The following is a 24,016-nucleotide window of genomic DNA, read 5'->3' as shown; positions in this document are numbered from 1 at the left end:
CAGGGGAAAGCTTATGACCTGCTGAAAGTGATTTCTCTCTCCATATATATGTATATCATTAATGAATATGAAGTTATGAGAACTGTGTTGTACGGTTGTCACTAAAACATGCTGTAAGTTGGGGGAATTAGCCAGATATTAGCTCCCCAGAGACAACAGCAAGGAAAGTAACCAATGCCTGGGCGGGGCCTCAAATAGCCTAACAACAGCCATTGCACAATAAGGGAGCTACAAGGCAATGTCTCATGGCATGAGGCCACACGAGGGGAATTGCTCAACCTTGCTTAAAGAGACTCAGCAATGCCTCACAGACCTGCCTGGACGTGTGTCCTACAAGCGCATGGACTGAGAGTATAAAACAGGCAGCGTGGACACATACTGGGCCTATCTCCTGCCCCCACCTCTGCTGCAAGCAGCCAAGACACTGGGAAGAAGACAAGACTCTAACACAGGAGATCGGCCTCATTTTAAGGAACAAGCCTGTATAAAGGACTGCAGTATCCAGTGGGGTGAGAAAAACTGCTTCATCTAGTTGCCGCCCAGTCTAATAGGGTTGGGCATTTAGACTACGTGCTTTTCTTTCCTTTTCTTTTGGTAACCGCTCTGACTTGTTATGCTTTAACTCATAATCACTTAAAATCTACCTTTATAATTAATCTGTTTGTTTATTCTACCTGAAGCAGAGTGTTTGGTTTGAAGTGTGTCAGAGATTCCCCTTGGGAGAACAAGCCTGGTTCATATCAATTTCTTTATTAAATTGATGAACTTATATAAGCTCGCAGCATCCAGCGGGCTGAACCAGTCACTGCAAGACGGAGGTTCCTAGGGTTGTGTCTGGGATAGGAAATATTGGCTAGTGTCATTCGGTTGCACAATCCAAGCAGTGACTGGCCGAAAGTGCTCACTCACGTAGCTGGGAGCAGCTGACATGCCAGAGGCTGTGCGTGAACAACCCAGGAGTGGGAGTTCTCACAGCAGAGCAGGGTAAGGCTGGCTCCCAGAGTCAAGGACTGGGGTGACCTAGCAGATCACTGGTCCAGATAACACTAGAGGGGAATGTCAACACACTGGTAATTAATATAATTGTGTACTGTATGTACTGACACCTTATAAGGAATTATGGATACTTACTGATAGCAATGTACAAAGATTATTACAGGGTGTGACTACAGGGGTACTTAGTTTCACAGGTATATGCATATTAAACTTCCCAAAGGGTGGCACGTGAGATCTCTACCAATAGCACACTGATCATCATAATCATTGCAAAATGTACGTATGGATAATGTTTAGGAATTATGTATGTATAAATTTTCACTTGATTTCACTGTAAGCATATCTAAGTGCTGTGTGTCGAGCAGACCAGTAGTCAGAGGTGAAACTGGTAGGCTGGAGTGTACTGCTTCTTTGGGAGCAAGAAAACTGTGAAAGCTGTGAGTGTCCAGTGCAGCAGGGGCTGGATGCTCCAGGGAGGTGCTCGGAGGGTGTGGAAATTGGAGTGTACCTATTGCTGACCTGCAGAGGGACAGCGGAGGGAGTAGGCTGAGGGAGGACTGCTCGTGTAGCCCATGGCAGGTGGAGTTGGGAGCTTGCCTCCAGCAGGCACAGACCGAAAGGGCAGGTGGCAGCGAGGTGTCTTTCAGCCCTGGGTATCCCTAGGAAGCGTCATATAGGGAAGTGGGGTTTGTGAAGGGAGCTTCCAGGAAAATCCACTAGGATGATGAATGGGGATGTTATGGTCAGTGTAGGGGGAGTTAAAGCAGCTTCAGTAGTAAGCCTCCAATTTTCAGAAATTCACAACTTTCTGCAACAGTCACTTTTGGGGCTGAAATTTTCCAGGCTTTGTGCATGTGCTCCTCTCTGACTCACCACATTTCATTTCCTACATGCCTGCTCCATCCCATGGACCCCCGTGATACCCTGATCCCCCCCACTCCTCCGCTGCTTTCACACCCCAGTAAGTACAAATTGCTCAAGGAGAGAAGTACCACTCTGGGCCTCCCTTTGGTTAAGGGGAATCCTGGGCCAGGTTGTTGTCTGGTGGCTAGATTGTGCTGATAAAGCCCAGGCCAGAGTAAGGAGCCGAGCCGGGAACATAAACCCAACTCCTCAGGCCAGTACTTCAGTCAGTAGCCATCCTTCCTCTCTACACATCCAACATGCTAGACACTTCCTAGCCTGCCCTCTAACAACACCAGCTGATGGTCAGAACGCTGTGACACTCGGCACCAGCTGACAATTGTGACTTTGTTGTTTGGTGCATGACCCTATGATCCAGCCTATGGCCCATCTGTGAGATAGGAAGATACACTCCCTGCAGCTGGATCAGTAGAAATAACCCCTGCCAAGGCAGCCTGGTGGACCCATATGCCCCTCCCATCTCAGTGCTGTTCTATTGTGGCTCTGAAGGCAGGACCCCCATGGAGGTGGGAAGGTACCAGAGTGGAACTGGTGAAGGAAGTACACTTACCAGGATTGCACTGTGGATGAAACAGTGGTTTGGGTTTAGGAGGCAAAGGCCCATTCATACATGTGTTCCCAGGAATCCATCACTTGGTCCAGCAGAGATATGAGCACAATGAAGAAGATCCTAACACAGGCATCCTCCTAGGGGAACAGACCCCATCAACAAAGGAACAATCCATCAACACCCCAATTTCCAGAAGAGGACACCTGTCCCCCGGCTGCAGGGGACAGAGGAACATTTCCCTCAACGCCATTCCCACAACTCTGAGGATGAACCAAACCTCAGGCTTCAGACTGTGAGAAGCAGATGTCTCTGGCAGACATATTTTTACCTAAGTGCCATGTAGAACATTATACAATTGACCACAAGCATTTTGCCTTCAACTGACACATCAGAAAGCAGCCATTCTTGGAGATGGGTCCCAAGAGCATAGGCACCAATGCTTTGCTTTGGTTTGACAAGCACCTATCCACCTTAAATGAGTCATTCCTCCTGGGATAGAAGGAATTGGCTGGAGATCAGAATTATACTGAGCAATGGAAACACCCAAAAGTCTGCTTACCACACTCCGGAGGAGCTTCTGGGTTGGACAAATTATGACTTGTAGGCTACATTTGCTGTGTTAGCGTTGCCAGGTTTGATTTTCCTCCAGTCAAGAGGAGAGTTATCAAGGGCAAAGCTCCACTCCTCTAAAATACCTTGTGAAGCCTCCCCCTCATGCATCATTATTTGCATCTGATCAGTGACGATCAAGGTAAAAACCTTCTGTGACCAGGGTCCCAATGATTGTCTTTTGAGGGTTATTTATTTTGCAGGATGTTTAACCCTTTCTGGCCATGCGTCCCACGTTCCTAATTCTCTTCTGAGACCTTCTATGAGGTCTTCACTACTCACCAAAACCAAATCTAAAGTGGCATCCCCGCTTGTTGGTACAGCAACTACTTGGTGAAGGAATCCATCAGCTATCACATCCAGAAAAATCTGAGCCCTATTATTGTTACTAGCACTTGTCCTCCAGTCTATATCTGGGAAGTTAAAGTCTCCCATGATCATACAATTCCCATCAGTATTTACTTCATTAAAAACAATAAAGAGGTCTCTATCCTTATCCAGATCAGATCCTGGTGGTCTGTAGCACACCCCAAGCACTATCTCAGGGGAGGCTCTAGTAGCTTTCTTCCCCAATGTGATTTTTGCCCAGTCAGACTCTGTCTTATCCATTCCATCACTTCTTATTTCTTTACAGTTAACCTCATCAGTGATATACAATGTTACTCCACTACCTTTGCCTTTACCGGCGTGGAGATTACCTGGACATCTTCCAACCATCTCCCCCCAATTCCTAGTTTAAAGCTCTCTTAGTCAGTTGTGCCAGCCTCCAGCCTAGAAGTCTATTTCCCTCCCTACTCAGGTGAAGTCCATCCCCAGAGAACAGTCCTCTGTCCATGAATGTGTCTCAGTGGCCATACATCCCATAGCCCTCTGCGGTAAGATGTAGAGATCTGCACAAGTCTGATTACCTGCTCCTACACAGAGGGAGAAAAGAATGCTCACGTTTGTGTAGCCACTAGTGTATGCAAGGGGCTCTGATATCCTGGTGAAGGGCTTCAGAGAAATACTGCTTCGATTCATTTATTGCAAGGCCAGAAGGGACCATTAGGTCATGTGGTCTGACCTTTTGTGTAACACAGGCCAGAGAACCTCACCCAGTTACCCCTGTATTGAGCCCAATAACTTGTGTGGCTAGAACAGGTGCTCTTGAATGAACTAAAAACCAGAAAAGAGTCCAACAAAATGTGGAAACATGGACACATTGCTAAAGGTGAGTACAAAAGAATAGCCCAAACACGTAGGGTCAAAATCAGAAAGGCTAAGGCACGAATGAGTTACACCTAGCAAGGGAAATAAAAGCACTAAGAGGTCTTTAAATACATTAGGAGCAAGAGAATGATGAAGGAAATTGTAAGTCCACTACTTAGCAGTGAAGGAGTGCTAATAATGGATGAAGCTAATAATAAGTGAAGCATTGGAACAGGTTGCCGAGGGAGGTTGTAGAATCCCCGTCATTTTAAGAGTTGGTTGGACAAATATGTCAGGGATACTTGGTCCTGCCTCAGCACAGGGGGCTGGATTAGACGACCTGTCAACATCTGTTCCAGCCCTACATTTTCATGATTCTATGATTCAAGGAAAGTAGATCTTCCAGAACAGCATCCAGTTTTGATCTGAAGACACCACGAGATGAAACAATCTCTGTAGCAAAGTGGTGGATTCTCCTATGGTTAATTGGTCTTCACTGTCAAAAATTGGTGCCTACTTTCTAATTGGAGTTTGTCTGGCTTTAACTTCCAGCTACTGGTTCTTGTTCTGCATTTCCCTATTAGATTAAAGAGCCCTTTAGTATCTGGTATTTTCACACCGTGTCAGTTCCTTTACTGTTAGCAAGTCACTTCTCGTTCTTCTTTCTGATCAGCTAAAATAGTTTGAGCTCTGACAGTCTCTCGCTGTCAGGTATTTGTTCCAGCCCTGTAGCGAGGCGGTGTGGCTCCCCTCCCCCTCAGGGAGGGTCGAGCCCCGTCAGTCATCCACAGGGGCGGGGCCGGTGGACGGAAGTCCGGCCCCTCAAAGGGTCAGGCAGCAACCTGGAAGAATAAAAGCCGGGCCCCAGCCTTCAGTTGCAGCTCGGCCACCGGCAGGAGCAGACGTGCCCGCCGCCGCTCGTGACTGGGAGGCTGCCCAAGCCAGAGGTCGAGACCAGGAACTGCCAGAGTTGTAGAACTGATAAATGAAATTGTTTTCAATTGTTCACTTTATTAATGTAACTTCTGTTCACCATTCACTACACTTGCCTATACTGTAACTTCTGTTCCATATTGTAATTCAAACCCCATTTTAAAACACTCACTCCATTTTGTAAAAGCTTCCTCCAACCTTCATTTTTGCAAACCCTGCTGTAATCTTATTAGTTTAGTTTAGATGTGTGAATGAGGTATGTATGAATGATGGAATCAACCTCCAGCCCCAGCCTGTCCTGATGAGATAAAGTTCAAATACCAACGGCTGAAGACCTAGACAACAGCCCTAAACAAAGTAAGAAGCATCCACCCTAAAAAGAAAAGGACAGCAGAACAACAGAAGGAAGATCAAAGCCAGGTCCAAGGCTGAAAGTCACGCCTGCAATTGATGGGTGATCAATCTAAACCCAGAGGCAGCGTGACACAGCAAGACCTATAGACTTTGAATCCAAACTAAAAGCCTATAAAAAAGAAGAGTGAGATGAGAGACTTTGGGTAACATTCTGCTGCCAACATGGAAGGACATCAGTGCCTGCCCAACAGAGATCCAGCTTGTCCTTGTGCCCGGCTTTCCTGGCCAGTTAGCCGCCACAAGCTACGAACCCAAGCTGCAAAATCAAGCCATGAACTTAAGGTATCTTCAGGACTGGTAACTATGCAGCAGCTGCAGAACACCTGATGAATGTGGGTGTGTGTGTGTAAATGTGTGTATGTGTGTGTGTATAGGTATTAGGTATAATGTGAATGTGTGTGTGTGTATAGGTAATAGGTATAATGTGTGTGTATAAGAATTAAGATATTAGTTATTAGTCATAAATTGTTATCATAATAAATGTGGCATCTTTGTCTTGTCCCCTTTAAAAAGATCCTACTGGTTTTTTTTGCTGGTCTAATATAATTGGTATAACAGAGTTGCCTCGCCCCTACTACGACGAGGAGCCGCCAGAGCTGCCTCGCCCCTACTACGACGAGGGGCTGCCAGAGCTGCCTCGCCCCTACTACAACCCCGAGGAGCCCCCAGACCAGGCGTGGCCCGAATTCCCTGAAACCCTACCGGACCTGCCGCCCAGCCCGGATTGGGAGGAACCGATGGTCCTGGACGTCTCCGGAACAGAGGCCTCGGACCAGATAGGAATAGAGGGGGAATTAGGAAGTAGCCCGGGGGCAGCTGACTCCAGTCAGGCTGCAGAGCTACCGTTGCCCATGTCAGTATGTTTCGGTCAGGACCAAACTGACCACCGTTAGCGGTGACAGCCGCTACCAGGGCCCCGGGCTGGAACGCAGAGGAGTGGGTGGGCCTGCGTTCCCCCTGCCACCTGTAACTGGGTGGCAGATTCCCCCTCTTCCCAGTCAGAGAGGCCTGTAACTGTTTAAACTGTGTTTGGTGCCCCGCCCGAACCAAGGGCTGGGCCCCCTCCGACTTGGTCACTGCTCTGACCTGCCGAAAGGCCAGAGCAGACTGTAATTGCAGAGAAGACATCGAGGCCGGTGTGGCTCCCCTCCCCCTCAGGGAGGGTCGAGCCCCGGCGGAACCCGTCTACAAGCCCTTATATGTTTGTTTTTCTGCAGTTCTTTTCTGCAACCTCTCCAATTTGTCAACATCCTTTTTGAAATGCAGACCCCAGAACTGAATGCCGTATTCCAGGATTGGTCTCACCAATGCCATACACAAAGCTAAAATCACCTGCCTACTCACTACTTCCCTGTTAATATATCCAATGCTCACATTAGCCCTTTTTGGCACAGCATCACTCTGGGAGTTCACGTTCAGTGTTTCACGCTGGACTGTGACTCAGCTAAAGAGTAAACCCAGCCCTACTCAGGTTCCATTGAGGCTGAGTGGAGTGGATAAATAGGCCCAGAAGTAGGTGGGGAATGTGCAGAGGCTATGCTCTGCCCCGGCCTCTCCTCCCCCCCCCACCCACTCCGCCAGCCAGCACAGTTGTGCCTGTGCCATGGATGTTGTAAGTTGCTGCTGGCACAGTCAGCAAACTCTTTTCCCTCTCCCAGAGCAAGGAGGAAGCAGGGAGCAAACAGCGGCTTCTGGGCTGTGGCCGTTTGCGCTCCTAGCTTGCGGCTGGGAGTGAAGGCACAGTTTAGTCCATTGAAAACAAAAAACTCTTCCCCCTGGCAAAGGGTTTCCAGCCAGGGTCCCCCTTCAGCTCTTGCTCTGGTCTGCAAAGTTCTGCGTACACTAACCCGTCTTCCCATTCTGGGGTTCCAGCGAGCCCTCGTCTCTGAAATTCCCAGGGGCAGCTTAGCAGAGAAGAATGAGGCCAAGTCTTCACTGAAAAGTCAGGTTGACTCAGCTACATCACCCAGGGTGTGAAAAATCCACACCCCTGAGTGACATAATATTTAAGCTAACCTATCCTGCCCCCACCCCATGCAGACAGTGCTACGTCAATGGAAGAATTCCTCCATCCACCTAGCTACTATCTCTCAGGGCAGTGGATCATTTATGCTGATGGGAGAACCCCTCCTGTCGCTGTAGTGCTGCAGTGACGCAGCCATAGGCGCCAACTCCGTGGGTGCTCCAAATGGCGGGTGCTCAGCACCCACGGGCAGCCCTCTTGGGCAGCCCCCTCGATTGATCAACTCCTCCCCCTCTCTCCCAGTTCTTCCTGCCCACTGTGATCAGCTGTTCCATGGCATGCAGGAGGAGCTGGGGTGGAGGGGCAGAAGTGAGGACGGGGTACACTCAGGGGAGGGCGCAGAACAGGGAAGCCCCAGAGATTCCTGCAGCAAAGAGAGACACCCGGAGGTGAGTCTGATCTCCCCCTGAGAACAGCCACGAAGGGGAAGGACAAATCCTGGGCCTCTCCAGCCTGGCTGAGAGTTGCAGCAAGGAGTCCCAGCCTGGGACACTCCCAGCAGCATGAGGGAGATCAGATTTCACAGGGAAGGGCTTATTTCACGGGCTGTGACACATTTTTCACTGCTGTGAAATTGGTGGGGCCCTAGTTATCGGCAAGACCCTGAGGCCAGAGGGGTTAGAAAGAAGAGCAGGAGGGAAGGAAGAGGGAGCTATTTACATCAATAGATGATGGAGCTATCAGAGGGTTAGAGGCAGGCTGGTGACTATCAGGTGAGGGTTCCCATTCTGAAAATCCCTATTTATGCAGGGGGGTTGGGGAAGTGTTTTCCCATGCAAGCAGCACCCTGGAGATCCAGGGTTGTGCCTACACTCGGCGATCTTGGCTAACCACAACAGCCTCTTGTAACAATGCACCCACAGGCAAGTAAAGCACCCTGCTGTCGAGTAGACCTGCTCTGAGCAAGGTTAGACACCAGGGTGCTTGAAACACTGGAAGCTCCCTGGAGCTTTGTCTACATTTCCCACTCCTCCCCAAGCACAGCTGTGCCGGTAAGAGGGTTTAGTTGAGCAAACAGCTCCTGGTCTAGCTACAGTGGGGCTGTTCGGGACAGCAGGAGTTTGGCAGGATTGGACTCTGATGAAAGAGGTTCAATTGCAGACAGATTCACTGCAGACTCTAAGCCTGGTGTGTGTCACATCCCTGCAGTTTGGGTCTTATCCCTGGGCAGAACCTGTAGTGTGTTGGAGCAGGGGGCAACAAAGGCAACAGCTGCTGTCGTTTTCCATTAAAATGCATCTCCAGGAGGATCTCCCAGCCTCCTCTGGTGGAATAGATCCTGCCTTCCCCATCTTGCAATGGACTGGCCAATCTACTGCCCAGTGTCAGCTTAGGCCACTCCACACTCTGGCCCCATTGCCCAGTCTCCTGCTTTCCTGGCTCTTTCTCTCTCCACCCCTCACTGCTCTCGTGTAGTCCTATTTATTTCCTTCCTATCACTTTTGTTGTTTTCTTGCTTTTTCTCTGGTCGATTCCCTCCCCCACCAGCTGTCTGGGACTCAGAAAACCTGGGCTCTGCCACTGTCTTGTGAGATGTTTTGGTCAAGTCACTTCACCACTCTGTACCTCAGTTTACCACAGCTGTACAATAGGGATAATGATGTTTCCTCCTTAAGATCTGCTGCTGCAAGGGCTAGGTATTATCCTCATGACCTGGCCACAGGAGCATCTGAACTACACAGCTACATGATAATTACAACTGCCTAGATGCTTAGGAACTCCTACTCACAACATTTCACTTTTTGTTAAAAAAAAAACCTAGGTAAATAAATGGCAGAAAAACCTCATTAATGAAGAATGAAGACTGCCAAGTTGTATCTTGTGCCCTTCCAGGGCACTGAATTCAGAGAAACTCAACCTGGTGAAAATAAGGAAATACAGCATTAAGGTACACGCCCATGTAACCCTAAATCTGCCCTCTTTGAGCAATGGCCCCATATGCCTATTCTTGCGCACTCTGCCTTTGCCCTGTACTCAGGGCCAGTGCAAGGAAGTTTCGCGACCTAGACAAAACTGCCACCTTGCACACCCCCCCCCCCAAGCCTTGTGGCAGCTCCGCCCTGAGGTGCCCCCCCCGCGGCAGCTCCTCCCTGCCTTGAGGCCCCCCCCCGGCAGCTCCCCCCCCGGAGCCGTCTGGCACCTCCCCACCCCAGCTCACCTCTGCTCCAGAAGCCCTGCTGTCACGGGGCTCCTGCCATGTGCACTAAGCAGCAGAGCTCTGCCCAGCCGCCGGTTCCTCCGCCGGCAATGAGAAGGATGGAGCGGCTGCTGCGTTGGGAGCACATTTTTAAAGCTTTTCAGAGGCTGGCAGCTCAGACTCCCTCTCCCTCCCAGCGCAGTGGTTGCTGAAAGGCTTTAAAAAAAATTGAGGGCTCCCCTTTTTGGCACCCCCAAATGTTGGCGCCCTGGGCAGCCACCTAGTTGGCCTAAATGGTAGCACCGGCCCTGCCTATACTAAACTGGGGTGACTACACGAGCCCTACATGCTAACACTTTGGCTACTGCCCAGAAAGAAGAGTACAGCTGCTATGTTTTACAGCGCCTTTGCCCCTGTGCTCATGATGGCATCTAACACGATACTGTCACTTAGCCGTCATTAACCTCATCTCTGGGATGCTTCCTGGGGGTACTTACAGCTGGGAGGCATCCCGCTACCAGCTGTCCTTAGTGTGAGGGAGCCTTGTCTGTGTCTGTAAAGGGTAAGCTCCCCAACTCCACATGCCACAGGCGACACAAGCCCTGCCTTCCAGGCCTCAGTAGGCACCAGTCTCTCTGCAAGTTAGCGATAGGCACGGTTCAGCCCTATTAACATCTCTCTGGAGCAGTGGTTCTCAACCAGGAGTACATGCACCCCTGTAGGTATGCAGAGGTCTTCCAAGGGGTACATCAACTCAAACTATTTGCCTAGTTTTACAACGGGCAACATAAAAAGCACTAGCGAAGTCAGTACAAACTAACATTTCATACAACAACTTGTTTATACTGCTCTATGTACTATACATTGGAATATAAGTGCAGTATTTATATCCCAAATGATTTATTTTATAATTATATGGTAAAAATAAGAGTCAGCAATTTGTTAGTATTAGTGTGCTGTGACACTTTTGTATTTTTATGTCTGATTTTGTAAGCAAGTAGTTTCAGTGAGGTGAAACTTGGGGTACGCAAGACAAATCAGACTCCTGGAAGGGGTACAGTAGTCAAGAAAGGTTGAGAACCACTGCCCTGGAGGCTCGAGCCCCTGCTCTGCTGGACATTTGCCATATTCACAAATTGGCTGCTCCCAGAGAAGCAGGACACCCACGTGACCCATTTCACCTCTGATCACACAGCACTTAGATATGTTTGTAGTGAAATCAAGTATAAGTTTATTTAACAAAGCCCAGAGAGTCAAGTAGCAGCAAGTAGAAGTATTGGAAACAAATGGTTACATATAAAATATCATAACATGCATTCTAGAGCCAAGACTTAATTAAACTCAGGGTTAGCATTTGGCTCAGCTTGCAAACAGGTATCCACAGAGAGACACACAGCGCCCAAAATACACACATGGCCAGATAGGAAGATAAGCGTCTGTTACCTCCTGCTGGAAAAAAACATGTCCGAGACATGTCATCTCCTGGTTACCTGCCTTAAGAACACGAGTTCTAGTAAGGACACATGGCTCCTTAAATATTATCTGTCCATATATTTCACAGTGATTATGATGGTCAGTGGGCTACAGGCTCTCAGTATAGACCTCACATGCTATTCTTCAGTGAATTATTAGGCAGATGGCCAATCCAAGGGGTGCCTGTAAAACTCTGATGCCAACTGACAGGGGATGCACAATCTCCCAGCTCATTACTAACAATCCCCATGGCAAGAAAACCCCTGTCCCCCATTAGTCACGCAACATATACCGCACAGTGTTACAATGAGGAATACGAGATCTTTCAAGGCACCCATTCCTCACTTTCCTTTGATCACATATATAGGGGGCAGGGACTCGCATACACCCCCAGAGGGCCTCAGCCTCCGATCACCTCCTATCACAATCACACCTCTGCCAAGCTGCTCCAGCTAATCCCTCCATCAGGGCTGGCTTTATGAATGGCAGGGCCCCGATTCCAATACCCGGCGGCAGTCTAGGGCTTTGGCTGCACTTCGGTGGCGGGGGTTTCACTCCAGGTCTTCTGTGGCACCAAAGGATGCCCCCCCCACACACACACTGAAATGCCGCCAGAATGGACATTACCCCCTCCACCCCCCCGCTGCCGGTTGAGTAAAAAAAATAAAAATAAAAATAAAGACGCCTTAGGCGCAGCGCCCTCTTAGGCACAGGGCCCAATTCTGGGGAATTGGGGGAATTAGCTTAGAGCCGGCCCTGCCCTCCATCATTCAATACAGGGATACCTCACCCTGTGAATGCAGCTGGGGTGCACGCGGCTAATTCCCAGTGGCTATTGCCGGCTCCAGGCATGGGAGGGGAAGAGTTAAACTGAAGAGATTATAAGTATTTCAGGGCAGGACCTGTCTCTTATTGTGCTTGTATAGTGCCTGGCCCAATGGGGTCCCTGGTCTTAGCTGGACCTAGTGGGTGCTCATGCCTACAATGGGGCAAATAACTGATTGTTCAGTGGCAGTTCTGAAAAGAAAATTAGTTTGAGTTGAAGCAAATCCAGCTAGGCCTATAAGAAATGGGGAAGAGTCAATGGAGATAACACCAAATATGAGCCCCAGAAGGATACGAAATGGGTTGCGCAGGATTTTCAGGGTGAATAGGAATCGAGAGGACTTGCAGCCAGAGGGAACAGTGGATAGACTGCAGAATCGCACCGTCACCAGGAAAAGGCAGGTCTGCATGATTGGAGACACCTTACTGAGAAGAATAGACAGGCCTGTAACCAGAGCTGATCCAGAGAACAGAAGGGCGTGCTGTCTGCTGGGTGTTAAGATATGGGATGTGGACCTGAGGCTGAAGAGGATCCTAATGGGAGCGGGAAAGAATCCACTGATTGTCCTTCATGTGGGGATGAATGATACGACTAGATTCTCAGTGGAACGTATCAAGGGAGACTATGCCAGGCTGGGGAAGACGCTTAAGGAAATCGAGGCTCAGATGATCTTCAGTGGGATTCTGCCTGTTCCTAGAGAAGGGCAACAAAGATTTGACAAGATTATGATGATCAACAGCTGGCTACAAGGAGGGCTTTGGGATGTGTGGCCACTGGGAGGCATTCATGGACAGAGGACTGTTTTCTTGGGATGGACTTCACCTGAGTAGCGAGGGAAATAGACTTCTAGAATGGAGGCTGGCACAACTGACTAAGAGAGCTTTAAACTAGGAACTGGGAGAGAAGAAAATGAAGAAAGAAAGGGTACAGCTGTGGGTAGGAGAATGGACATACGGAGGAAGGGTAGTGTAGATACTAGTCTAATAAGTGATACTGGCGGTAGAATGTCTGGGCCTCACCGGGTAAAGAATGTGAGTGAAGCCAAACAGCAAAAATTAAGATGTTTGTACCAATGCGAGGAGCCTAGGTAACAAAATGGAGGAATTAGAGTTACTGGTGCAGGAAGTGAAACTGGATATTATAGGGCTAACAGAAACATGGTGGAATAGTAGTCATGACTGGAGTACAGGTATTGAAAGGTATGTGCTGTTTAGGAAAGACAGAGATAAAGGCAAAGGTGGTGGAGTAGCCTTGTATTTCAATGATAAAGTTAACTGTAAAGAAATAAGAAGGAATGGAATGGATAAGACAGTCTGTCTGGGCAAAAATCACATTGGGGAAGAAAGCTACTAGAGCCTCCACTGAGGTAGTGCTTGGGGTGTGCTACAGACCACCAGGATCTGATTTGGATATGGATAAAGACCTCTTTAATGTTTTTAATGAAGTAAATACTAATGGGAATTGTGTGATCATGGGAGACTTTAAACTACCCAGATATAGACTGGAAGACAAGTGCTAGTAACAATAATAGGGCTCAGATTTTTCTAGATGCGATAGCTGATAGATTCCTTCACCAAGTAGTTGCTGAACCAACAAGAGGGGATGCCATTTTAGATTTGGTTTTGATGAGTAGTGAGGACCTCATAAAAGAAATGGTTATAGGGGACAACCTTGGTTTGAGTGATCATGAGCTAATTCAGTTCAAACTAGATGGAAAGATAAACAAAAATAGATCTGTGAGTAGCATTTTTTATTTCAAAAGGGCTAACTTTAAAGAATTAAGGAAATTAGTTAGGGAAGTGGATTGGACTGAGGAACTTAGGGATCTAAAGCTGGAGGAAGCCTGGAATTTCTTCAAGGCAAAGTTGCAGAAACTATCAGAAGCCTGCATCCCAAGAAAGGGGGAAAAATTCACAGACAGGAGTTGTAGACCAAGCTGGATGAGCAAGCATCTCAGAGAGGTGATTAAGAAAAAGCAGAAAGCCTACAAGGAATGGAAGATGGGAGGGATTAGCAAGGAAAATTACCTTACCGAGGTCAGAACATGTAGGGATGAAGTGAGAAAGGCCAAAAGCCATGTAGGGTTCGACCTTGCAAAGGGAATGAAAGCCAACAGTAAAAGGTTCTATAGCCATATAAATAAGAATAAAACAAAGAAAGAAGAAGTGGGACCGCTAAACACCGAGGTTGGAGTGGAGGTTAAGGATAATCTAGGCATGGCCCAATATCTAAACAAATACTTTGCCTCAGTCTTTAATGAGGCTAATGAGGAGCTTAGGATAATGGTAGGATGACAAATGGGAATAAGGCCATGGAGGTAGATATTACCATATCCGAGGTAGAAGTCAAACTCTAACAGCTCAATGGGACTACATCAGGGGGCCCAGATAATCTTCATCCAAGAATATTAAAGGAACTGGCATATGAAATTGCAAGCCCATTAGCAAGACATTTTAATTAATCAGTAAACTCAGGGGTTGTACCGTACGACTGGAGAATTGCTAACGTAGTTCCTATCTTTAAGAAAGAAAAAAAATGTGATCTGGGCAACTACAGACCTGTTAGTTTGACATCTGTAGTATGTAAGGTCTTGGAAAAAAATTTGAACGAAGAAGTAGTCAAGGACATTGAGGTGAATGGTAATTGGGACAAATTACAAACATGGTTTTACAAAAGGTAGATCGTGCCAAACCAACCTGATCTCCTTCTTTGAGAATGTAACAGATTTTTTAGACAAAGGAAACACAGTGGACCTAATCTACCTCTATTTCAGTAAGGCATTTGATACTGTTCCACATGGGGAATTATTAGCTCAATTGGAAAAGATGGGGATCAATATGAAAATTGAAAGGTGGATAAGGAACTGGTTAAAGGGAAGACTACAACGAGTCATACTGAAAGGTGAACTGTCAGACTTGAGGGAGGTTACTAGTGGAGTTCCTCAGGGATCAGTTTTGAGACCAATCTTATTTAATCTTTTTATTACTGACCTTGGCACAAAAAGTGGGAATGTGCTAATAAAGTTTGCAGATGACACAAAGCTGGGAGGTATTGCCAATACAGAGAAGGACTGGGATATCATACAGGAAGATCTAGATGACCTCATAAACTGGAGTAATAGTAATAGGATGAAATTTAATAGTGAAAAGTGCAAGGTCATGCATTTAGGGATTAACAACAAACTATTGTTATAAACTGAGGATGCATCATTTGGGAGTAATAGAGGAGGAGAAGGACCTCAGAGTATTGGTTAATCACAGGATGACTATGAGCCACCAGTGTGATATGGCCATTAAAAAAGCTAATGCAGTCTTGGGATGCATCAGGTGAGATATTTCCAGTAGAGATAAGGAGGTGTTAGTACTGTTATACAAGGCCCTGATGAGACCTCATCTGGAATACTGTGTGCAGTTCTGGTATCCCGTGTTTAAGGAGGATGAATTCAAACTGGAACAGGTGCAGAGAAGGGCTGCTAGGATGATCTGAGGAATGGAAAACCTGTCTTATGAAAGGAGACTCAAAGAGCTTCACTTGTTTAACCTAAACAAAAGAAGGCTGAGGGGAGATATGATTGCTCTCTATAAATATATCAGAGGAATAACTACAGGGAGGAAGCGAATTATTTAAGCTCAGTACTAATGCGGACACAAGAACAAATGGATATAAACTGGCCATCAGGAAGTTTAGACTTGAAATTAGATGAAGGTTTCTAACCATCAGAGGAGTGAAGTTCTGGAACAGCCTTCCAAGGGGAGTAGCGGGGGCAAAAGACACATCTGGCTTCAAGACTAAGCTTGATAAGCTTATGGAGGGGATGGCATAATGATATTGGTCTTTGACTATTAGAGGTTGTCATGGTACAATTCCCCACTCTGAACCTTAGCATCCAAAAGATGGGGTACCAGCATGAATTCCTCTAAGCTCAATTACCAGCTTAGAATCTGTAGTGCTGCCACCAACCAGGAATTCCAGTGCCTGGTACACTCTGGTCCCCTCAAAACCTTGCCCAGGGACCCTGCAAGACCCAGACCCTCTGGATCTTAACACAAGGGAAGCAAACCCTTTCCCCCACCGTTACCTCTCCCAGGCTTCCCCTCCCTGGGTTACCCTGAAAGATCACTGTGATTCAAACTCCTTGAATCTTAAAACAGAGAGGAAAATGCACCTTTCCGCCTCCTTCTCTCTTCCTCTCCCAGATTCTCCCTGAGAGAGACAGTAATCCTAACACAGAGAGAAATTAACCTCTCTCTCCCCCTTCCCTCCTTTCTCCCTCCTAATTCCCTGGTGAATCCAGACCCAGTCCCCTGGGGTCTCACCAGAATAAAAAAACAATTAGGTTCTTAAACAAGAAAAGCTTTTAATTAAAGAAAGAAAAAACAGTAAAAATTATCTTTGTAAATTTAAAATGGAATAGGTACAGGGTCTTTCAGCTGTAGACACTGGGAACATCCTCCCAGCCTGAATATACAAATACAAATCTTGTCAGCAAAATACCAATTTGAACTCCTTCCAACCAAATACACATTTGCAAATAAAGAAAATAACCATAAGCCTAACTCGCTTTATCTACCTAGTACTCACTAGTCTGACCTTATAAGAGCCTGTATTGAGAGATTGCAGAGAAACCTGGTTGCATGTCTGATCCCTCTGAGCCCCCAGAGTGAACAACAACCAAAACTAACAGCACAGCACAAAAACTTCCCTCCCTCAAGATTTGAAAGTATCCTGTCTCCTGGTTGGTCCTCTGCTCAGGTGACAGCCAGGCTTACTGAACTTGTTAACCCTTTATAGTCAAAGAGATATAAAGTACTTCTGTGCTATTAACTTTTCTTATCTGTTTATGACAGCGGTAAATATGCCCAATGGCTTATGATGGGATGTTAGATGGGTTGGGATCTGAGTTACTACAGAGAATTCTTTCTTGGGTGCTGGCTGGTGAGTCTTGCCCACATGCTCAGGGTTTAACTGATCGCCATATTTGGGGTCGGGAAGGAATTTTCCTCCAGGGCAGATTAGCAAAGGCCCTGGAGGCATTTTGCCTTCCTCTGCAGCATGGGGCATGGGTCACTTGCTGGAAGATTCTCTGCACCTTGAAGTCTTTAACCCATGATTTGAGGGCTTCAGTGGCCCAGACACAAGTTTGATACAGGAGTGGGTGGGTGAGATTCTGTGGCCTGCATTGTGCAGGAGATCAGACTAGATGATCATAATGGTCCCTGCTGACCTTAAAGTCTATGATTCTATGAAATCTCTCTTTTTTTTTTATTGCCATAGTCAGTGAATTGAATAAGTCCATTGCAGGCCTGTTCCAGATCAAACTTGGGTTGTCTGCATCCCAGTTGAGTGCCCTAACCATTGAGATAACAGTTACTCTGTGTGTGTGAGAGAGAGAGAGAGAGAAAACAGTGACTCCACCATCAACATCTTCTCTTCTGGCCATTTTGTGAATGGCCGGAACTATTAATGTGAAATTCCCAAAGAGTTTTGGGTTGACTGAAACTGCATATTTTGGCAAATAAACTATTCATAAAAAACATTTCACCCACCTCTAGTCATCACCATAGTCCCTGAAAGCTCTTGTACAAAGGACCTTACCTGAGTTTCACAATGACCAGTGGAAAGGCTTGTGTGTTTGCTAAACAGATTGAACCAGGATCTTTGACATGCTTATGTTTATACTGTAGACAGGGTCTCAGGCTCTTGTGTAGTGACTTTGTGCTGTTATTCTCTTAATTTTTGCCATTTGATTTCTCTCTTGCAAACTGCAGAGCTGCATCATTGACCTTTCTTTTTTGTTTCTTCAGACACTAGCCTGTGGCAGGGAGAAGAGAGATGACGGAGGAGGAAATATGGAAATGGTGGGAGGAGGAGCCAAAGTATGAAGATGGCATCAAATGGATGTCCCTGAGACACAATGGTCCAGCATTTCCTCCCCCCTATGAACGACTGCCCAACAATATCAAGTTTTATTACAATGGGGAGATTGTGACACTCAATTCAGAAGCAGAAGAGGTTGCCAGCCTTTATGCCAAAATGCTGGACCATAAGCTGACCAGAGATGAGACCTTTCGCAAAAACTTCTTCACTGACTGGAAGGACACTATGTCATCGGAGGTGAAGGAGGTCATTGCTTCTTTGGATCAATGTGATTTTAGAGAGATGGCTGCCTACTACAAAAGAAAGAAAACCAATGAAAAAGTACAACAGGAATTTGTCTATTTTTTCTTGGATGGCCACAAACAGAGAACTGGGAACTATAACATCAGCCTCCCTGGCTTGTTAGTTGGAGGGAACTCACCCAACAGGGGAAAGCTGAAGAAGAAGATCCTGCCAGAAGATGTCACCATCAACTGCAGCGAGATAGAGGTTCCTGAGCCCCCGCCAGGACACCGCTGGGGACAAGTTCAGCATAACCCTGCAGCTATTTGGCTGGCCTCTTGGAAAGAGAGCCCGCTGGGAGAGCTCAAATACATGATGCCACATGCCAGCTCTAAACTCATGGGAGAAAAGGACTGGAAGAAATATGAAGTTGCCCGAAGCCTGAAGCACCACAGAGCCCAGATTCAGGAGCAGTACCGCAAGGACTGGGATTCTGAGGACAAGTCGCTGCGGCAGCGGGGGGTTGTGCTTTACTTAATTGACAAGTTTGCATTCAGAGTAGGTAATAAAACTAAAGAAGGGATCACGGCCAATACTTTTGGTTGCTGCTCCCTCAGAGTGAAGCATGTGACGCTACATGAAGATCATAAAGGAGAAACAAAAAAGGTTGAGTTTAATTTCATGGGTAAAAGTTCCATCCTATACAAAAAAATGATGCCAGTGGAAGAGAAGGTGTTTAGGAATCTCCAGGAGTTTAAGGAGGAGAAGGGGGAGAGAGGTGAAGCGGATCTATTTGATCAAGTGAATCCCCAGGTGCTGCGTAGGTATCTTAAAGGTGTAACGAAGGGCTTGACAACAAAGGTCTTTCGAACATACATTGCCTGCATAACAATGGAACAGCAGCTGAAAAATCTCACTCATCGTCACGTCAAGAACAAGGTCTTGTCCTTCAATGAAGCCAACAGAAAAGTCGCAGAACTCTGCAACCACCAGCGGACAAAAACTGAACTGCATTGGTTTGAGCTACAAGACAAAACTGAGGCCAGCAGAGATGAACTTTCTCTGTTAAAGAAAAAGCAAAAGCAAGCCACGCAAGGCATCAACACAGAAAAGCTCAAGAATGATGTGAAGAGAAAAGACGACGAACTGAGAAAATTGGATGTGAAGAGCGGGATGGAGGAAAACAAACAGCTAAACTTGAACAGCTCCAAATTGTACTATATAGACCCAAGGATCATTGTGGCATGGTGTATAAAATGGGGAGTTCCAGTGGAGGAAATCTACACCAAAGCCCAACGTGATAAATTTGCCTGGGCCATTCACATGAACAATGAGAACTTTGAATTCTAGTCTCCTGTTTTCATGGTGCTTTCCAGCCAAGTGCAGTGCCCAGTGCCCGGAGTGGAAATGAAGATCAAGAGAAATCATGTGTGAGCTGATTCTACGGGCACTGTTTGAATGATCAAGCCATGAGGAGAAGGATCCATGGGGCGAAGACTACTTAATTTGAATCCTACTTTACAAAGGTAGCCCAGTGCACTGGAGATGATTCTTACTAGGCAACTGTTTCCAAAGAGGAATAAAGTGATGACTTGCTGTTTAGCTTTAATTGGAAATTACTCCGGAGTTTCTGTGGTGTCGACAGACCAGCTCTGCAATGCTGATAGGCCAGCTCAGGTCAGAGTCTCAGAACAATTCACTTGGGTGCAAATCTCAAAGAAGTGTTAAGTGTTACTTGTCTGTTAAATGGTAATGTTATTGTCTTCATTTATCTAGAACCAGTTGAATTATATATATATAATATCCTGTACTTAATTAACCCCATCGAACAAAGGATGTTAAGTGTTCGGATGTGAATTTGACATGTAAAGCTGCATGAAAGCTCACGAATTGTTCCTAGATTACTTTAACTAAATGCATTATATATGTCCCTGTAACTGAATGCCCCATTAACTGGGATTGCAGCCTTAGAACTTAAATGAGAAGGTTGTTAACTTCAAAGCATGGGTCATTATGTAGGACAATGGAAGAGCCACAAACTCTGTCGGCAAATAGTCAACCAAGCAAGAGCCCATGGTATGCTGAGGACGCTTGCCACACTGTTTTCAACTATTAGAAGGCACGCAGAGAGTTATTCTGCATCTTTGATCTATTTGGATGTTACTAGGGGGCATTCCAGATACAAGATAGAGGTACGCAAAGCCATTTTGGACAACCCTGAGAGAGTTGTGGGAATCAGCAGACATCACATCACTGCTATCAGTTAGTACTACAAACTAGGACTCACCTGTTATGTATTTTACCTGCTTTATGCTCTCAATAACTCTCATTTCTTTTTCTTAGCTAATAAATATTTAGTTAGTTTACTAAAGGAATTGGCTACAGTGTTGCCTTTGATGTGAGATCAAGAGTGTCCATTGACTCGGGGTAAGTGACTGGCCTTTTGGGATCAGGAGTAATCTAATGTGTGGAGTGGTGAATTTTGGTTTTAATAACCTTTCATCATAGAGTCCAGTTTGTCTGGGTGGTAAAGAGAAGCTAGAGAGCTTATGGGGATTGTCTGTGGCTCCATGGTATAGTCATATATTAATCCAGGAGCTGGTGTGATGAAATCTAATGATAGAATATAACACCAGTCTGGGGTTTCTGCCCTGTTTTTTGACAGTCTGACCGGAGGCCTGGTCTACATTAGTCTGTTATTTCGCAATTAGCCGAGTTAATTAGAAAAAAAAGATTCCATCCACACGACCAAACCTTTTTTTTCCAATTTAAAGGGCTCTTTAATCTGATTTCTGTACTCCACCTCGGCAAGTGGAGTAGCGCTTAAATCAAGATCGCAATCCTGGGTTAAAGGTATTGTGGACACAATTCAACGTTATTGGCTTCCGGGGGCTATTCCAGAATGCTCCCTTGTGACCACTCTGGACAACACTCTCAACTCCGATGCACTAGCCAGGTGGGCAGGAAAAGCCCCAGGAACTTTTGAATTTCATTTCCTGTTTGGTGACCATCAGCACAGGTGACCATCAGCACAGTCCACCATTACGGGTGACCATTCAGAGTCCACCATCACAAGAGATCATGCAGTCCTGGATTCACAGATAAGCTCCAGCATGGTCTGAACAGGAGGTACTGGATCTCATCACATGTTGGGGAGATGAGTCTGTTATGGCAGAACTATGTTCCAAAAAAGGGAATGCAAATACATATGCTAAACTTTCCAGGGCCGTGATGGAAAGAGGCTACTCCAGGGACACAGAGTAGTGCCCTACAAAAATCAAGGAGCTCAGGCAAGCGTACCAAAAAGCCAGGGAGGCGAATGGGCACTCTGGGTCACACCCCCACACATTCTGCTTCTACCGTGAGCTCTATGCAATTATGGGAGGTGACGCCAACACTACCCCACCATTGTCCATGGACACCTGCAAGGGGGGAGTTGCATGGAGCGAGGAGGAAGAGTCATTGGAAGATGAAGAGGAGGAGGAGGACAGTGCACAGGCGGCAAGTGCAGAATCCGTTTTTCACCCCCTAGCCAGGAACTATGCTTAACACTGGAGCCAATAGCCTCCCCCCATTCCCAGTGTGTGCTCCCGGACCATGACCCTGGAGAAGGTACTTCTGGTGAGTGAGAGCCTGATCGAAGCCACATGGTGGTGGGCGGGAAACCCAGCCGGGCTGGGCTATTTGTGTTTAGTTTAAAGGGCTCATCCCTGCTCAGAGCCTCACTGGAGCCACACAGTGGGTGCGAGATGTGTATGTGTGTGTTGTGTGAAGCAATCGTCCCAGAGAGCCCATAGGGCCTCCTTTTATATGGCAAACCCACCAGGCATTGCTTGCTATGGGAAAGGGGGCCCAGAAGTTTGAAAGCATTGAAATGAATGTAGAAGAAGCAGAACCCCGTGTGCCCCTAGGCTGCCTGCCAGCTGAATTCTGTTGCCCGGCCATATGTGATGGCTTACTCATACCAAAGTGTCCTCTTTGTTCTCTGAAATGTATCTTAAAATACTACCCTTCCTTTCTCCCCCTGCTGTGCTCTTTTAATCGCCCTGTTGTCTGACTGTGCGAAATTGGCCACCAGGTGATTTGCCTCAACCTCCCACCCCACCATAAACTTCTCCCCCTTACTCTCACAGAGATTCTGGAGCACACAACAAGCAGCAATTGCAATTGGAATATTGGTTGTGCTGAGATCTAACTGAGTCAGTAAACTGCGCCAGCGCACTTTCAAACGTCCAAAAGCACATTCTACCACCATTCTGCACTTGCTCAGCCTATAGTTGAACTGCTCCTTACTACTGGCCACAGTGCCTGTGTACGGCTTCATGAGCCATGGCACTAAGGGGTAGGCTGGATCCCCGAGGATAACTATAGGCATTTCAACATCCCTGTAACAGGTTGGGACTCACCAGCTGTGGTGCCTCCTGCTGGTGATTTTGGGAATTAGCTTGATTCCAGTGGAGCGCCCCCTCCTGGTGGTGTCCCGTCCATTGTTCTGCCCTCTGCTCTCCGCTGCTGTCGCTAGACCCGCATTGCTTCCTGCTTGGCGGCGTCCTCTTCGAGGCCACTGCCGCCTGGCAGTGTCCCTTAGTCCATCTGGACCCCCTTCCAGGGGTTGGTGATCAGCAGTCCTCCACTCCAGCCACCATGTGCAACCACACACCCCAATGTCTAACCCCTCTTGTCAGCGATCGGGCGTAGTCTATAATGGCCGCTCCCTATGGCCAATGGCTGGATGTACTGCAAGAAGGAAGGGGGGGACCCAGGCCTGCCCTCTACTCTGGGTCCCGGCCCAGGGACCCTCTGGCATCAGCCTCGCTGTCCTCTTTCTTTCCCCTCCTCTATTTGTTTCCCTGGGCCTCTTCCCCTACGGCCCCTTGCACCTGCTAGGCCCTTCCCTTCAGGGCCTGCAGCCTGGCGGCTATGGGCTAGAGCCTTCTAGCCTCCCTGAGCCTGCCTAGCAGTGCACTCTCCGTGGTGCTAGTCTCCCCCTTGGAGATTGACCTTCCCCTGTCAAAGGCCTGGGACAGACTGACTGGTCCTTTCCTGAGCAGCCTTTAAATATGGGTGAGCCTGGCCCTGATTGGCTCCCTCCAATCTGGGCCCTGATTGGCTCCCCATAAGCCCTTTTCTGATTGGCTCCTGGGCTGCGCAGGCTCCCTGTCCTGCCACAGCCCATCGTCCCAGGGAGTGGGGCAGTCCGCCCCACTACAATCCCCAACAGTAATTTTCTGGTTTGGGAGGTAAGTCCCTTCCTGCAGCTGTTCAAAAAGACCAGAGTTCCTGAAGATGTGAGCATCATGCACCTTTCCCGGCCATCCTATGTTGATGTGGGTGAAACGTTCCTTGTGATACACCAGTGTTTGCAGCACCATGGAAAAGTACCCCTTGCGGTTTATGTACTGGCCACCCTGGTGTGCTGGAGCCAAGATAGGGATATGCATTCCGTCTATCACCTGCCGCAATTAGGGATTCCCAGACGACACCATCTCCGCAGCCAGGCATTCACCTCCATGATGGACCTGTCTCTGCCCGAGCCCCTACTTTTGACAGGAAGGATTGAAGAGAATACCATTTGCGCTCCAAACTCCTTCACCCATACTCCCAGAGTCCTGTAGTCACTCTTGATCCACTCAATGTCACACTTGGCAGTATCATTTGTGCCCACATGGATGAGTAGCATGGGGTAGTAGTCAGACGCCTGGATAATCCTCAACAATGCCTCCATAACGTCTAGGATACGGACCCCCGGCAGGCAGCATACCTCCCAAGATGAAATGTTAGGGTGACAGATGGACGTCTCTGTTCCCCTCAGAAGAGCTTCTCTGACCACCACTACTCTACGTT

The 24,016-nt window shown here is 47.4% G+C and overlaps 1 protein-coding gene across 2 annotated transcripts; it reads left to right on the top strand.

Moving 5' to 3' along the window:
• Positions 1 to 324: 324 nt before the first annotated feature.
• Positions 325 to 20,501, top strand: LOC127052348 (DNA topoisomerase 1-like). Of its 2 annotated transcripts, none has more exons than XM_050955942.1 (2): positions 325 to 509; positions 17,878 to 20,501. In XM_050955942.1, the coding sequence occupies exon 2, from the start codon at positions 17,906 to 17,908 to the stop codon at positions 19,520 to 19,522; it is 1,617 nt and encodes a 538-aa protein (XP_050811899.1). In that variant the 5' UTR covers positions 325 to 509; positions 17,878 to 17,905; the 3' UTR covers positions 19,523 to 20,501. The 2 variants fall into 2 exon arrangements, with proteins under 2 accessions (XP_050811899.1, XP_050811900.1); XM_050955943.1 differs by lacking the exon at positions 325 to 509 and adding an exon at positions 944 to 984.
• Positions 20,502 to 24,016: the final 3,515 nt, after the last annotated feature.

Source organism: Gopherus flavomarginatus, chromosome 5 (assembly GCF_025201925.1).
Source record: "Gopherus flavomarginatus isolate rGopFla2 chromosome 5, rGopFla2.mat.asm, whole genome shotgun sequence".
Lineage (NCBI taxonomy): Eukaryota > Metazoa > Chordata > Testudines > Testudinidae > Gopherus > Gopherus flavomarginatus.
The sequence above is the reverse complement of the archived record's forward strand: the minus strand, read 5'-3'. Positions and strand labels throughout refer to the sequence as shown.

Bases quoted from the DNA above. Each gene is read 5' to 3' on its own strand.
- LOC127052348 (XM_050955942.1), top strand. From the start codon at position 17,906: ATGACGGAGGAGGAAATATGGAAATGGTGGGAGGAGGAGCCAAAGTAT.